A 14,209-nucleotide genomic window follows, 5' to 3' on the forward strand; every position below is an offset into this window, starting at 1 on the left:
GTTTGCCGAGTTTTGTAGAGCTCTAAATAAACATTTTATCTGATGTCATTGTCCACACCAGAAGAAACGAGCATTTATACCGCCAAAAGCGTTCACACAGACATGTCTTAACCCTGACCACATTTATCACAAGTTATCATTTTTTTAAATTATGCAGCTATTTTAGAAATTGTTGCCTGTTACGGGAAACTAAAAGTATGTATTAATTTAAATGCAAAAATATGTGTGGACAATAAAAGAATGTGAGTTGGGAGACCAGTTAAGAGGAGTAGCTGTAATTAGTGATATTATAAGTTGAAGAAAAGTTGAGATTTTCGAATTTTGATGGCTTCAGTTTTCTCAATAAAAGGAGAAGGCAAGGATGGTGTTGCCAGAGGTTTAAGAACACTGGGAGAGCTTCAGATCTGCAGTTTCAGGGGGAGAGCGTGAGGAATCTGATGGGTAACTGTATGAACGGTGAGCAACAGCAGGATTCCTAGGAAACATCAGACAGATAGATTCTGAGTGGGACCAACCAGGTTCATTTTATGATTTTTTTTTAGCCTTTGATGTAACTCAGGAGAACAGATGGACAAAAGATTTGATCAAACCCACGGTTTTTATGTTTCACAAATGGCTATCTGGTTTTGTAATCTTCTCTCAAATTTAACAATTCTCTGGTTTTCTCAGTCTAGAGATAGTTGTAAATAATACTGTGTATAACCTCAGAACTAAATGCTCCAGTTAAGTATGATAAAAAATGTATGATGAAAAAGATGAGCTTGATTCTTTTTCTACTTTGCTTTTTTGATAAAGGTGTTACACAATTTTATTTTTAGTTCTTGTGTGTGTGTGTGCTAAATTTCTTCAGTTGTATCCGACTCTTTGCGACCCTACGGACCACAGCTCACCAGGCTCCTCGTCCATGGGATTCTCCAGGCAAGAATACTGGAGTGGATTGCCCTGCCCTCCTCCAGGGATCCAGGGGTCGAACTCGTGCCTCTTAGGTCTCCTGCGTTAGTTCTTGTTACCGCTTTCTAATACTCCGAGAGCTTTTTCGCTCTGTGTTGAAAATGGTGAATTATTCTAAAGATTATCTCTCCTGTAAAATTACGGTTTTATTGGTTTGTCAGCGAATTTGAGAGAGCAGTAGTTTGTGAGTGCAGCGTTAGGAAGTTCTCCTGGATGCTGTCTCACGCTTTGTTGCATTTGCGTTGCAGTTTTCTGGATTTCCAGATCCCATGTGGGGTTCAGATTATGTGCAGTTGTCCAGGACGCCGCCTTCCTCGGAGCAGAAGTGCAGCACCGTGTCCTGGGAGGAGCTGAGGTCCATGGATTTACCCTCCTTCGAGCCTGCCTTCCTGGTCCTCTGTCGAGTCCTTCTGAACGTCATTCACGAATGTCTCAAGTTAAGGCTGGAACAGAGGCCCGCTGGAGAGCCATCCCTCTTGAGTATTAAGCAGGTTTGTCTCAAGGACTTTCAGAAAATGCCGAGTTCTTACTATATTTTTTCTATAGACTCAAATTTTTCTTTTTAGGATTTTCCCCCTCTAATTGTTGCAAATAGTGAAAATTAGTGTATGTTAGTGTTTCTAAGCTGCTCTCTGTTGGGTAATTTAAAATGTTCTTTTTCCATGCAGTCTTTAAAAATGAGGTGGTGGTTCCACCCTTTCTGTCTTCCACTTCCTCATTCTAAAAGGGGTGCCCACGCTGGTATGACCCTCTGTGTCCTCATCCCATCAGTCTTTGAAGACTGGAAACTTAAAATTCATTCATAAGAGAGACTTTCAATGCTTTAATTTATCATTTTGTTCTTTTTGAAGCTTTTTGTAGACAGGTGAAGGTGTGAGGTATGCAGGGAGGGGGAGTGTGGACATTTTGCTTGCTTAGGCACTGGTACAGTTTAAGCAGTAATGGCAGCTTCTGCTTTCTCAGTTACTATTAATTTGGGTGGGGTTTGCAGGGAGTTTGCTGCTCCACAGGTAATAGAGGAATGGCTGGAAGCAGTTGTATCTACCAGACTGAGCGTTTATATTGATGCCTCACGATGTTCCCATATTGACATTCATTATATGAAATAGCCACATTGGATTTTGATTTTGTGTGTGTGTGGCCTGCAATGGTTCATCCCCAGGAGTTAGGTCTGGGAGCTCACTGGCCCTGAATGTCAGACGGGCAGCGGGGACGATTGAAGGACAGGCGGGGCGAGACGTACAGAACAGGCCCTGGCGTGGTCTGTTCCCGGTGGCTGATAGGACTGGAGGCCGGCCCTGCACCTCATCACCTCTCTTCCCGCCCAGCACCGGCCCGAGCTCTGTGTCCACCTTTGCGCTATTTCCTTCTCACCGTCTTGGTTCTGGTCACTGGCTACGGTCCACATGGGCCGTTCTTTTCACTTGTCCTCCATATCACAGCAGTTACTTAGGACGTTTGGTAAAAATACCTTACCTCCCCTCCCCACGGAACAAATACAAACTTAGGGAATGTAACCAGGTGAGACGGGGGAGTTGACTTTTTACTAATGGGTCTGTTATGAGGATTAAACAGTCATTTATGTGAAAACATTTTGGAAAGTAAAAAACCAATACTTGGATTGATGTAGCTTTGTTGCTACTCAGTTGCTAGGTCATGTCAGATCTTTTGCAACCCCATGGACTGTAGCCGGCCAGGCTCTCTTTCCCTGGGATTTCCCAGGCAAGAATACTGGAGTCGGTTGCCCTTTCCTCCTCCAGGGGATCTTCCCAATCCATGGATCAAACCTGTGTCTCCTGCACTGGCAGACGGGTTCTTTACTGCTGAACCACCTGGGAAGCCCAGTATAGCATTATTAGAGTAAAAATAAAATAGAAATTGTGACTACAATGATTTCAGATTGAGTTGTAAAGCACCTAAGTGACATCCGTAACAGAAATTTACGTTAATACTTTTTAATAGATTTATTTTTAACCGTTTCTCCCCTATTGTGAGTAATTATTTTAAAAACATTTTTAAGGGGATCTTGTTATAAAGCAATCCATGTTTATTTTAGAAAATCTGAAAAGTACAGAAAATTTCAAAAGTACAGAGAAAAATGAAAGCTATCCTCTTATTCTGCTATTCAGAGGTAACTGCTATAACATTTTGGTATATTTCTCTCCATTTGTTTTTCTATATGTACATGCTTTCTACACATGTAATGATTTTAAAAAGAAAAGAATATGAGTTTTCACCGTAAACGTTGTTCACAAATGAGGCTGTAAATGACTGCGCTGGTGCCCTACCGCATTAGCGCGCCAGTGTACCTGATCTTCATTGTTCTCAATGATATTGTGATAAGTATATTTGTGGGCCAGTTTTAGCCTGGATCTCTGATTACTGTTTGAGTATAAACTGTGAAAACTAACTAGTGAGTCACACATTTTTGGATTCTGGTAAGTTTGCACCAGTTTACTTTCCCTGTAGCACCGCTGTGGTTCCTTTTGTGTCTTGATTAATGCATCTTAAGGCTAATGTTAACTGTGATCTAGTCCCACAGCCCCTGCTGGTTAGAATTTGGGGGAACGTGCCCAGCGTGTTATTAACGGAAGGACTGTACAGGTCCTGTCATTCCGTCTCACCTCCGTTCTCACAGTGCCTCCCGGGGCCTGCACATGGTGGCAGTGGGTTTTACTCATCCTTTTGTTTTCTTTAAAATTCCCCACCTTGTGCCACCCCCACCCCCCACCACTTCTATTTAATTCCATCAGATTTATCTTAGGTGGTTTTTTTTTGTTTGTTTTTATGATGATACAGTTTTTTTTGATGGTAAAAGCCACAAATCACAGTAGTTAACTGTGCTAAATTATTACAAAGGCCCCCAGGCTCTGTGGTATGTGAGTACATTTGAATCTTTATTAATGTTTTGTTGTTGTTGTTGTTAAAAAGGACCAGTCTCATGAGGAACTTTTTTTTGTCTTATATCCCTTGTCTCATAATGTGAGCTAGAAGAAAAATAAATCTTTTTCTGTAGAATTTATTTTCTGTAAAACTTTTATTTGTAGAAGAATATATTTTAGCATATCAGTTTCCTGCGTATATATTTTCTTTGTGTACTCTCGCTGTGATATTAAATACTTTTATTTTCACTGTGAACGAACGGACAAAGAATCTGGAAAGTATTTTAGGGTTCTCAGAGGCACCACTCACTTCTGAGTTTTTTGAGAATTTGCGCGGGAACTGTGTGAGAACCAGCTGGTCGTCTGGTAGCATGTGTGTGACGGTCGAACTGTGCCTGCTGTCTTGCAGCTGGTGAGAGAGTGTAAGGAGGTGCTGAAGGGCGGCCTCCTGATGAAGCAGTACTACCAGTTCATGCTGCACGAGGTCCTAGACCAGCTGGAGAAGACCGACTGCAACATCGACGCCTTCGAGGAGGACCTGCACAAAATGCTGATGGTCAGGGCGGGCCCGGGGGGTGCGGGCGATGTCTGACTTGTGTGTCTTCTCCTGGCTCTTCTAAGCTCTCTGCTTGTGCTCCTGTTATTCCTTCCTGCTCTAAGTGTCTCCTCTCCTCCTCATCCTTCCATTGAAGATTTACTTTCGAGTGTTAGCTGACAATTTTCACTCCGAGTGTGCATCTGTGCACTTCTTCTCTGAACTCCTCCGGTGGTTCCGATCGTAACTGTCTAATACTTAGTAATGCTCTGCTCATCTGTCCTCGGGTTTCCCCGGTTTAGGCTGAAAGCTGCATGAGCCAGGGGCTGTGACTGGGGTGCTTCTGCCTTCCGTAGTGTTTGGTGGAGTGTTAGTATATAGTAAACCCGTGTTAGCGCCGCTTGAGTAGGTGCACAGATGGTTACGTGACGTGGCAGGTTGATGAAACAGTATAGAAGATAGCAAGGCTTGTCGTCATATTGTTTTTGGAGAGCCGTCACCCTCGCTTGACATCTCCCTGTATCCTGCTTCAGGATGGCTGCAGCACCTCCAGACACACCACCCTCACTTTCTAGGCTGGAAGAGATGAGAAGGGGGCAGAGGGACAAGTCTCCTTGTCAGCTAGGTCCAGAAGAGCAAAACCTCCCCTGGAAGCCCCAGTCAGCAGAAGTCCCCTACATCCTCCTGACGAGACCTGCTGGGTGGCTGCCTCTCTCTAGGGGAGGCTGGGCCTCAAGGATTCAGTTTTTCAGCCTCTATCAGAAGGAGAAAAGAAAGGGTATGGCTGGGGAGGACTTACTACATCTGGCATCTTGCGAGAAATAATTTTGACTATAAAGTGACTTTTTTTATTGTTTGGGAGAATACAGAAAATGTATGAAATGTGGCTATGTTTTGAAATACTTTATATATGCCTTGTGTCAGAAAAGCCTATCATTGAATAGTTATGATAAAACAACAAGCAAATTAGTTATTGTCTCTGTGAGTAGTTAAACCAGAAGTTTAAAAAGACAAAAAGTGCCTTGCTTCCCAAACTGTATTTGATGGCCTCACAAAGGCACTCGCCGCATCTTTTATGGGATGTTCACTGAGGCAGGAAGGGTGCGCATTGGGTGGGTGAGCTGTGCCGTCCAGGTCATCGTGTGCCTGGGAGACGTCGACAGCCTGAGTTCAGGGAAGTCCCGAGACTCTCAGCTGGTTAGAGGACCTTAGCAGTGCTGGGAGTTAGTTTTGACTTTGCTTCTAGTTTTCTGTGTGAGTCATCATGTCCCTTAGTTCATCGCCATAATCCCACAGATGAAGGATAGAAATTATCAGTGATTTTAAAAGTTGTGTCCCAGAGTGTCCTAGATGAAGTAGTGCAGGGGCATAACTCGAGAACTGGTGGAACCCAAAGAAAACCAGTGTTTCGTCAAGAAGGAAGGAGACTGTGGCCTTCAGAGAGGCGGGCACGTCATTTAGTGCCTTTCCACACGGAGGGCTCGTACAGCGATGAATTAGAGCTGTGGCATCTCGGGGTGTGACCAGGCTGGAGGGCTGCAGGGCATGGCCCCGAGGAGGACACCCTGTTGTCTGCAGCGTATCCTGTCCTGCGAGCCTGGAGAAAGACCACGCAGGGTCTCGTCTAGTGGTGCGCGCGCTAGTCCCTGGGTTACAGAGGAAAAGCATAGATTTAGGGAAAGGCACAGGGGTTGAATCCCTCGAAATTGGCAGAACTCAGGGATGGGTTGGGTATGGAGCGGGTATAGAGAGATTGCTGGGTATCCAGTTCGTGCAGCCGGATGAGTACTGGAGATGATGGGTCCAGTGAGCTTTTTAAATTGAAGATAGCTGAGACCATTTGAAAGCCTTTGGGATTGATTTTGTTGAATGAAGGAAATGAAAAAAAAAAAATCTCATGTACATGAGAGGAAAGGGAAGACTGAGAGTGCAAGGTTCCTCGGGTTCCACAAGGAAATGGGTCTCAAAACACAAGTGTTGGGCTTGGCAGGAATCCCAGTGCCTCTACTGTTAAAAAGGGAAGAATGGTAAAACAGTATGTACATTCATGTTATTTATCTCAGGATGAGGAGAGCTTTTGTATCTAATAACAGAGTTTTTTTTTTTTTTAAATGAAGAGAGGTGACATCACCTGTGAGAATGGGTTGTGATGGATTTTAGCCATGTGAGGAAAATGGAGAAATTTCAAACTTGTGTTTGTAGAGAGAAGGTGAATGGGCTGAGCAGAGGTTCAGGTATTACCAGGAACGTGTGCTCTGTGCTTGGCAGATGTGACTGTGTAGAAGAGCAGCCCCTCCCCGTGGTGTGGCTCTTGGAGACCTCAGCTTCTGGAGGACAGTGGACATGGGGAAGGGCACTTGGCTTGTCTCACTCTGGGGTTGTGACAGGCACATGAAAAGGCATTGAGGGGTGGCAGGGTGTGGGGAGGTGGCAGGGACACAGCTGTGCCGACAGGAGCACTGTGGCAGGAGGACAGGGAACCGAGGAAGAGAGGAGTGAGTCTGAAGAAGAAGAGGAGCCAGGGCGCCAGAGCTCCCGATGAAGTGAGGGGAGCAGTGTAGTAGGGGAGCCAGGCAAGCAGATTGCAGGGAGGAGAGGAGGTTTCAGCATCAGAACGTTTGAACTGGGTTTGGGGCGGTTCTGGTAAATGCTAGGATCAGAAAGGAAAGCTCGTCAGAGAGGAGGAAAGGTGCTTGGAACCAGAGGCAGTCGGAGAATGGAACTGAATCGGTGGGGGGGGGGTGCCCCAGATGTTATTTAAGTCACACAGCTGAGCCTGGGACGGAGAGAAGGCCGCAGCGCAGGCTGCTGTGTGATGGCTGCCTCTGGGCCGTGGAAAATCAGTAGATGATGGTGCGGACACGGGGCGTCCAGGGCATTCCTGATCACGGAAACCTTAAAGGGGCAGAGTGTTGCTTTTGTTTTTAAATAAGGCTGTGTGAGGATGCTGGTTTGAAAGCAGCAACGGGATACCCAAAGATGCGACCGTTGGCAGCCCTTGCCGTGTTCTGTAAGGCAGCTGCCCCTTGAGAAGGCTCTCAGGACAGCACAGTTTCAGGGAGGCCAGGGAGATGAAGCTGCCCTCCAGGAGTGGAAAGGGAGGTCCAGAGCCTGATGTGCAAAAGACCTGTTTCGTTGGGATCAGATGGGCATAGACCTGTTAAGTCTCAGGTTCCACTACACATGTTCATAATGGACCTGTGACTGGCGATTCATGCTGATTGCCTAGGTGGAGGAGGACCCAGAAACTCCAAAGATACAACAGAAGATAGTTTTCTTTAAGTGAAAAACTCCAGAGTTTTTGCCTACTGAAAATTATTATTGGATCTCAGAAAACCCTCATTTCAGAGAACCCTAAGATGTAGCCTGCTAAGGTCCTTAGGATCCAGGCCTGGAGAAGGGAGCCTGTAAACCTCCAGGCAGGGAAAGGAAGCTGCCTTCAGGGGGTGGGGAGGGTGAAGATCAGTCTGTCAGCAGTTTTGTTTATTCTAACATGACTCACGGTGTTAGAAGCTACCAGAGTAAAGTCTTCAAGGCTCTGAGGGAGAGGATGTGTAATTCAAACATTTTATACCCAGTCAAGGTATCCTTTCAGTAAAAGAATCCACAGACAGTGATGTTTTATAAAATAACAGTTGTGAGCCTGTCTTGAGAAAAAGTACATCATAGTAAAACCCTGCTAAGCAGCAGATAAAACAAGAATTTTAGCACTATGAAAGCTGTTGGAAGATGAACTGTGGTGGACATGAACTCCTCCTTAGAACAATCAAGTATTTTGGTTATAGATCATAATTTATATGTCATAAACCTTGAAAAATTATGTCATGAGAATGTGGATGCTTGGAACATAATAGTGGGAAGAAGTGTGCTCATTGCCTCCTCTTAACATGTAAGATGGAGAAGGCAGTGGCACCCCACTCCAGTACTCTTGCCTGGAAAATCCCATGGACAGAGGAGCCTCGTGGGCTGCAGTCCATGGGGTCGCTAAGAGTTGGACACGACTGAAGCGACTTAGCAGCAGCAGCAACAACATGTAAGAAACCATCTAAAACTTAAGTAATTAAAGAAATAAAGGTCCCACGCTCTTAAACGAATATTATTCACAGTATATTAAACATGAAAATTTCTGTGTTATTATTTTGATTTTTTTTTTTTTACTTCATTGTCTTTTTCTGTACAGTGTGAATGTTTTATTTTCTTAGTAACTTGCAGCTGCTGCTGAGTCACTTCAGTAGTGTCTGACTCTGTGCGACCCCACAGACGGCAGCCCACCAGGATGCCCCATCCCTGGGGTTCTCCAGGCAAGAACACTGGAGTGGGTTGCCATTTCCTTCTCCAGTGCATGAAAGTGAAAAGTGAAAGTGAAGTCGCTCAGTCGTGTCAGACTCTTAGCGACCCCATGAACTGCAGCCGATAAGGCTCCTCCATCCATGGGATTTTCCAGGCAAGAGTACTGGAGTGGGGTGCCATTGCCTTCTCCAGTAACTTGCAACAGTTGTGAGTAATATGTTCAGTTGCTGAGGAGTTGAGTTATACAATTAAAGAAAAATCCTATTTAGACCTCAGTTAGTAGTGATGGAGAATCTCGCTTCACTTCATGCCTGAGTGGTCCCCCTTCCTCTTGTCCAACTTACAATTTTCATGTTAACAGGGATGAAAGTTGTGAGTTGTTGAATCCTGTTCTCAAATATCTCCTTTTGCGTTTTTTGTATCTTAAGGTATATTTTGATTACATGAGAAGCTGGATCCAAATGCTACAGGAATTACCTCAAGCATCTCATAGTTTAAAAAATTTGTTAGAAGAAGAATGGAATTTCACCAAAGAAATAACCCATTACATCCGGGGAGGAGAAGCACAGGCTGGAAAGCTTTTCTGGTAGGAATCCTTGCGTGGCTGCCTTCCTTTCTCGCTCCTGGTTTGCTCCCCGGTTCCGTTCTACACGTGCGAGTGTCTAATTACATGAAAATGACAAACATTCGTACCTCTCGTGTGCCCCTCTCCTGGGCTTTGTCATCCTTAGAGCAGTGGTTCTCTGCCGGGGGTGACTTGCCCCCGGGACGTGTGGTGGTGTCGGGAACAGTTCTGATTGTGTTTGCTGGGTGGAGGCCAGGGACGCCGGGATACATCGCACGATGCACAGGACAGTGTGCCCCCCGCCCCCCGAGAAAAGCTGTCCACCCAGCGCTGCAGTTTTGAAGTAGAGAAATCCTGCCACAGGACGCACCCTCTTGATTATATAAAAGGGGGAGAATTTAAAGCCTCTTGACGAGTGGAGTAGGCCTGCAAGTATCAGTCTTTGTGTCCGTCTTGGTGGGCACTTCTGCAGCCTACCAGGAGATGTTTTCACCGACACTGTTTTGGGAATGTTATGCTAATCACAGAAGCTCTTTATAAACCGGGTGTTTATATATGATGAAGGAATCGAACCGTAAACAGAGGACAAGCATGAAGCAAGGGGGAGTGCTCACTGGTCTGTCTGCTCTGGGACACGAATGTGTCTTCTCGAGTGCAGGCACCTGAGTGTTGAGAGCGAGGTGTCAGGTATGTGGTCTTTGTGGTAGGCTGCTCCCCTGCTGAGGGACTGGGGACCGGGCCTCCTCCCTGGCTCTAAGACCTGCGGCCACCCCGTGGTGCCCCCTTCTCTCGCTGCCGCGTCGGCCGTTTCGTCTGTTGCCTTTTTAGGAGCTCTTTTATACCCAGCTCACGTTTCCTTCCCTGCCCCCACCCGGCTCTGTGTGTACCCTTCAGGACTTCGGCTGTTACAGAGCTCTCTTCTTCCTGCAGAAAGTCACTGTCTTCAGCCCGCAGGTCTCTTTGTATCTCAGAATGTTGTGTTGACTCTTCCGCCCTGACCACCTGGTCTTTACGCTTTCCTCCATCTCTGAGTGAACAGTGAACTTGCTCTTGTCTCAGAGCTCAGCTGGCTTCAGGCCAGGGTTCCCAGTCTGTCCTGGTTTCCTATTCGTGTTGGTTTCCACAGTCAGCCTTACGGAAACATGTATTCACTGCCATTTTCAAAGTCTCTTGCCCCTCTTAGTTTTCCATTGTTCTGTTTCACCTATAATTTCTTCTATTTGTATCTTCTGTTCTCAGTCTGTCAAGCTTTGCTGAAAAAAAAAAAAAAGATGTTTGAAAAGGTTACTGTTTCATTTCACTACCCATTCTTGTTATTTCATTTCTTTGTACCGTCATCATGTACCTGTCAGTGTTCGTTTTCATCTTTGGCTTGTCCTTCGATTCCTTTTCAGCACGGTCTGTGACTGCCAGCCTCACGTTCCGTGCTCTGGGAAGCTCCGGGGCCCCATCACTGCCTGTGCTGAGGGGCTGCCCACCTGCACGGTTCTTGTTCTGGGTATTCGTCGCGTTGCGGCGGTGTTCTGCTTCTCCCGGGTTGGAGCCGTCTTGGCGTTAACCCTGCCCCCATTCTTTCTCTCACGCGCCATCTCTAATTCCCCGTGGCTGTCCCTCTGGGGTGTAACCAGCATCTGACCTCCACTCACCACTGCCCGCTTCCCCTCTTCCCAGCCTGTTATTTCTTCCTTGTATTGCCGCGGCAGCTCCCTCAGGAGTCTGTTTTTGCCCTGCATCCTCTAAGGCTTATTCTCAGTGATCCTGTTAAACTGTACATCAGACCATTTTTTGTTCCTGTTGTTCAGTTGCCCAGTCGTGTCTGACTCCTTGTGACCCCACGGACTGCAGCATGCCAGGCTTCCCTGTCCTTCACTATCTCCTGGAGCTTGCTCAAACTCACGTCCATTGAGTCGGTGATGCCATCCAACCATCTCATCCTCTGTCATCCCCTTCTCCTCCTGCCTTCTCTCTTTCCCGGCATCAGGGTCTTTTCCAGTGAGTATGCCCTTCACATCAGGTGGTCACAGTATTGGAGCTTCAGCTTCAACATCAGTCCTTCCAGTGAATATTCAGAATTGATTTCCTTCAGGATTGACTGATTTGATCTCCTTGCAGACCATTTTTACCTCTGTTCGAAATACGCCAGTGGTTCTCCTTACTTAAGTAAAAGTGAGAGCACCTAAACAGTGGCCTGGGAGGCCAGGCACAGTCTCGCTTTTCACGAGCTCTGTGTCCTCATTTCCTGGGCTCTCCTGCGCGTCCTCTGCGGCCGCAGTGGCTTCCTGCCTTTTCTTCCTAGGCCCGGCCTGCTCCTGCCTCAGGCTCTTTGCGCTTGCTCATCTCTGTGCTTGGACTGTTTTCTACGACTTATTCCCCACTTCCTGTAGGTCTTTGGCCAGATGTTATCTTCTCCACATTTAAAGTTGAAACTCCTACCTGCAAGAGCACCTTAGGGTTCTTCCTTAATTTTTCCTCTCCAGAGCACATATCAATAGTTGAAGTACTCTATTTTTCTTTTTTATTTGATTTATTGCTGCTTTTTCCCCTCCATTTACTGAAGAAATTTTATCTCTTTTGTTCGCTGCTCATCACTCCATAACAGATCCTGATTAGTTGTTGAATAATTTATCCTGAATATCCTTGTACACAGGCATGTTTTTAATCAGGCTGTTTTCCCACTTGGTCACTGTTACAGCCCACCCTCTCTGCCTACCAGAGGGTGATCACACAGTCGCAGGACATCCAAGGCCTCCCCTGGCATGGCTGGGTTACCGTCCTGGTCCTCGCTCCCCTCTTTCCAGCTCTGCAGTTTCTCTTCATGAACACGCCTCCTGCTTAACACACCCTCGTGCCCTTCGATCATCCTTTCTGTTCTTCCTCGACTTGCCTTCCCCCTCCTCCCTCGTCCGTGCTCCTCCTGACAGAACCCCTCTTCCCTCTGCTGTTCTAGTTCCTGCAGTTCTGCAGGGCCTGTTGAACCCACACCCTCAGACAGCTCCCCCAGTAGTTACCTTCTGCCTCATCTGATGTTGGTTGTGGACTTAGCTGCTCTGTTTCACTAGGTTATAAGTTCCTGTCATCATAGAGGTCGGTAAGCTGTTGTTGAATTTTCACTGAACTCATTTAGATTTATTTTATACATTTGGGTTTGCATTTTAACCCTAATATTTAGACTGTACACTTGATGAGAAGCATCAGTGATTGCAGTAGTTCATGTTCATTGACTATTAAAATTGTGATGGAAAGTTTTAAAAGCAGTTGCATTTAAGGAATTCACTTTGTTTCTTATGCTATCATTTAGTTTATTGAGCCTTTAAAAATATTTTGTCATTGATATATATTACCCACTTTTATACCATTTCAAACATTTAAGATGGAAGTAACATAATAATTACATAGCTACTGTGAATGTAATTTAAGACTTTACGGTTTATAATGAAAAACTGGTAGTTGAACAAACGTAGATAATCCACAATCGCGATTTCTACTTTTTCATGTTAGTCATGATTTTATGTTAAAAGAGATGCCTCACTGTCATTGATTTTGAACTGTTGACGTAACAGCCCAATCTCTCAGTTTCTCATTCCAGTTAGACTGAGTGGGGACGGTTTTTCTTCTCTGGTTTACATCTGTTGCTTCTGTTCCCTTAGTGACATTGCAGGAATGCTGCTGAAATCAACAGGAAGTTTTCTAGAGTCTGGCTTACAGGAGAGCTGTGCGGAATTCTGGACCAGTGCCGACGACAGCAGCGCTTCAGATGAAATAAGGTTGAAGTTGCGTTTCCTTTCCTCTCCCATTCCTGATTTCGTGTAGTTTTACTCTTGGCAGTGAGCCTACAATATGCCCCTTGTTGAAGCCAAATCATGTTGGGCTCGAAGAATGTGGGTTATAGGTCTAAAGGGATTTATGTGTGACTGCTGTATTTTCTTTTCGTGTGATCTGTTAGTTATGGTTTTACGTGAAATTGTCCTTGAAGGTGACTGTTGTTTAATCCTTAGAGACGGTGTCGTTTACGTTGACTAAGAACTGGTAGGGTAGAATTCATTCACGTGTTCCGGACTGTCTTTAGTTAACTAGTTTCTGTCCTTTAAAGCCTCTGTAGTGGTCCGTGAACACATAACTGACCTTTGGTGCGTTTTGTTGTTCTGTCCTTGCCTCGCCCCTTCTGTTGGGCTTGAAGCTTGAGCGTGTGGAGCCGCGGCCGGCTCGTCTGCTGCGCTTTCTTCAGTGGTGTGCGCACAGTGCTGAGGGTGAGCCGCGTTCAAGTGCTGTTTTTGTGGCTTATGTGCCACTCATAGAGCTGTTTGTGGCCAGTTATCAATGGTACCCTGTGAGTCAACGTGAAGAAGTGCTAAGGCAGAACTAACTTCTCTAGAGGTGTTTTCTCTCGCCTTCCAGAATTTGATAGAAAACACATTTGGGGGCTTCAGAACACCGGAATGTCTTTATACCAGGATTAAAGAAAGAAGTTACTACATAGGCTCTCACCTGGGAAAATGCTGAATTATTGAGAAACGGAATGAATCAGTTCGTAGAAGGTCTTACAGTTTGGGGCACTGACATGGTAGACTCAGAATAAGCGAGTTCAGTCACTGGGGTGGTGAACTAGAGAATGGCTCTTACAGTGCTCTGATCGTTTACTGGAGATGGATCGAGAAAGGGGGTTCACACGCAGTGATGTGTGGGGCTGACTGTCCCGGCTCCAGGGCACCCCTGTGGGTCGTACACACCCCCAAGTCACAGCTCAGTGATGTCCTGTTGGTGGATGGAAAACTGCTATGATGGGTGTATCCACACTGAGAAAATTGGCAAACACCACCCAAGATAATAGTTTAGGGGGTGCTGGTGTTAAACATTTCCTGGCTCACTGCTCCTTTTTAGTTAGATTATGAGCCGAGAGTCAAGTACCTAATTCCTGCTCCACGAGTTATCCTAATGTTGTTGTTCAGTCGCTAAGTTGTGTCTGACTCTTTGCGACTCCATGGACTG

General features: G+C 45.8%; 1 protein-coding gene across 5 annotated transcripts in view; it reads left to right on the plus strand.

Annotated features, from left to right (window-relative positions):
* Positions 1–14,209, plus strand: part of MAP3K4 (mitogen-activated protein kinase kinase kinase 4) — a 149,253-nt gene that overhangs the window by 102,166 nt on the left and 32,878 nt on the right. For all 5 annotated transcript variants that reach the window (XM_070795605.1, XM_070795606.1, XM_070795607.1 and 2 more), the window contains 4 exons: positions 1,200–1,442; positions 4,243–4,389; positions 9,087–9,244; positions 12,871–12,987. In XM_070795605.1, the coding sequence (XP_070651706.1) occupies positions 1,200–1,442; positions 4,243–4,389; positions 9,087–9,244; positions 12,871–12,987 (665 nt within the window). The remainder of the gene's footprint in view (positions 1–1,199; positions 1,443–4,242; positions 4,390–9,086; positions 9,245–12,870; positions 12,988–14,209) is intronic.

The sequence above is a fragment of the Bos indicus genome, chromosome 9 (genome assembly GCF_029378745.1).
Source record: "Bos indicus isolate NIAB-ARS_2022 breed Sahiwal x Tharparkar chromosome 9, NIAB-ARS_B.indTharparkar_mat_pri_1.0, whole genome shotgun sequence".
Classification (NCBI taxonomy): Eukaryota; Metazoa; Chordata; class Mammalia; order Artiodactyla; family Bovidae; genus Bos; species Bos indicus.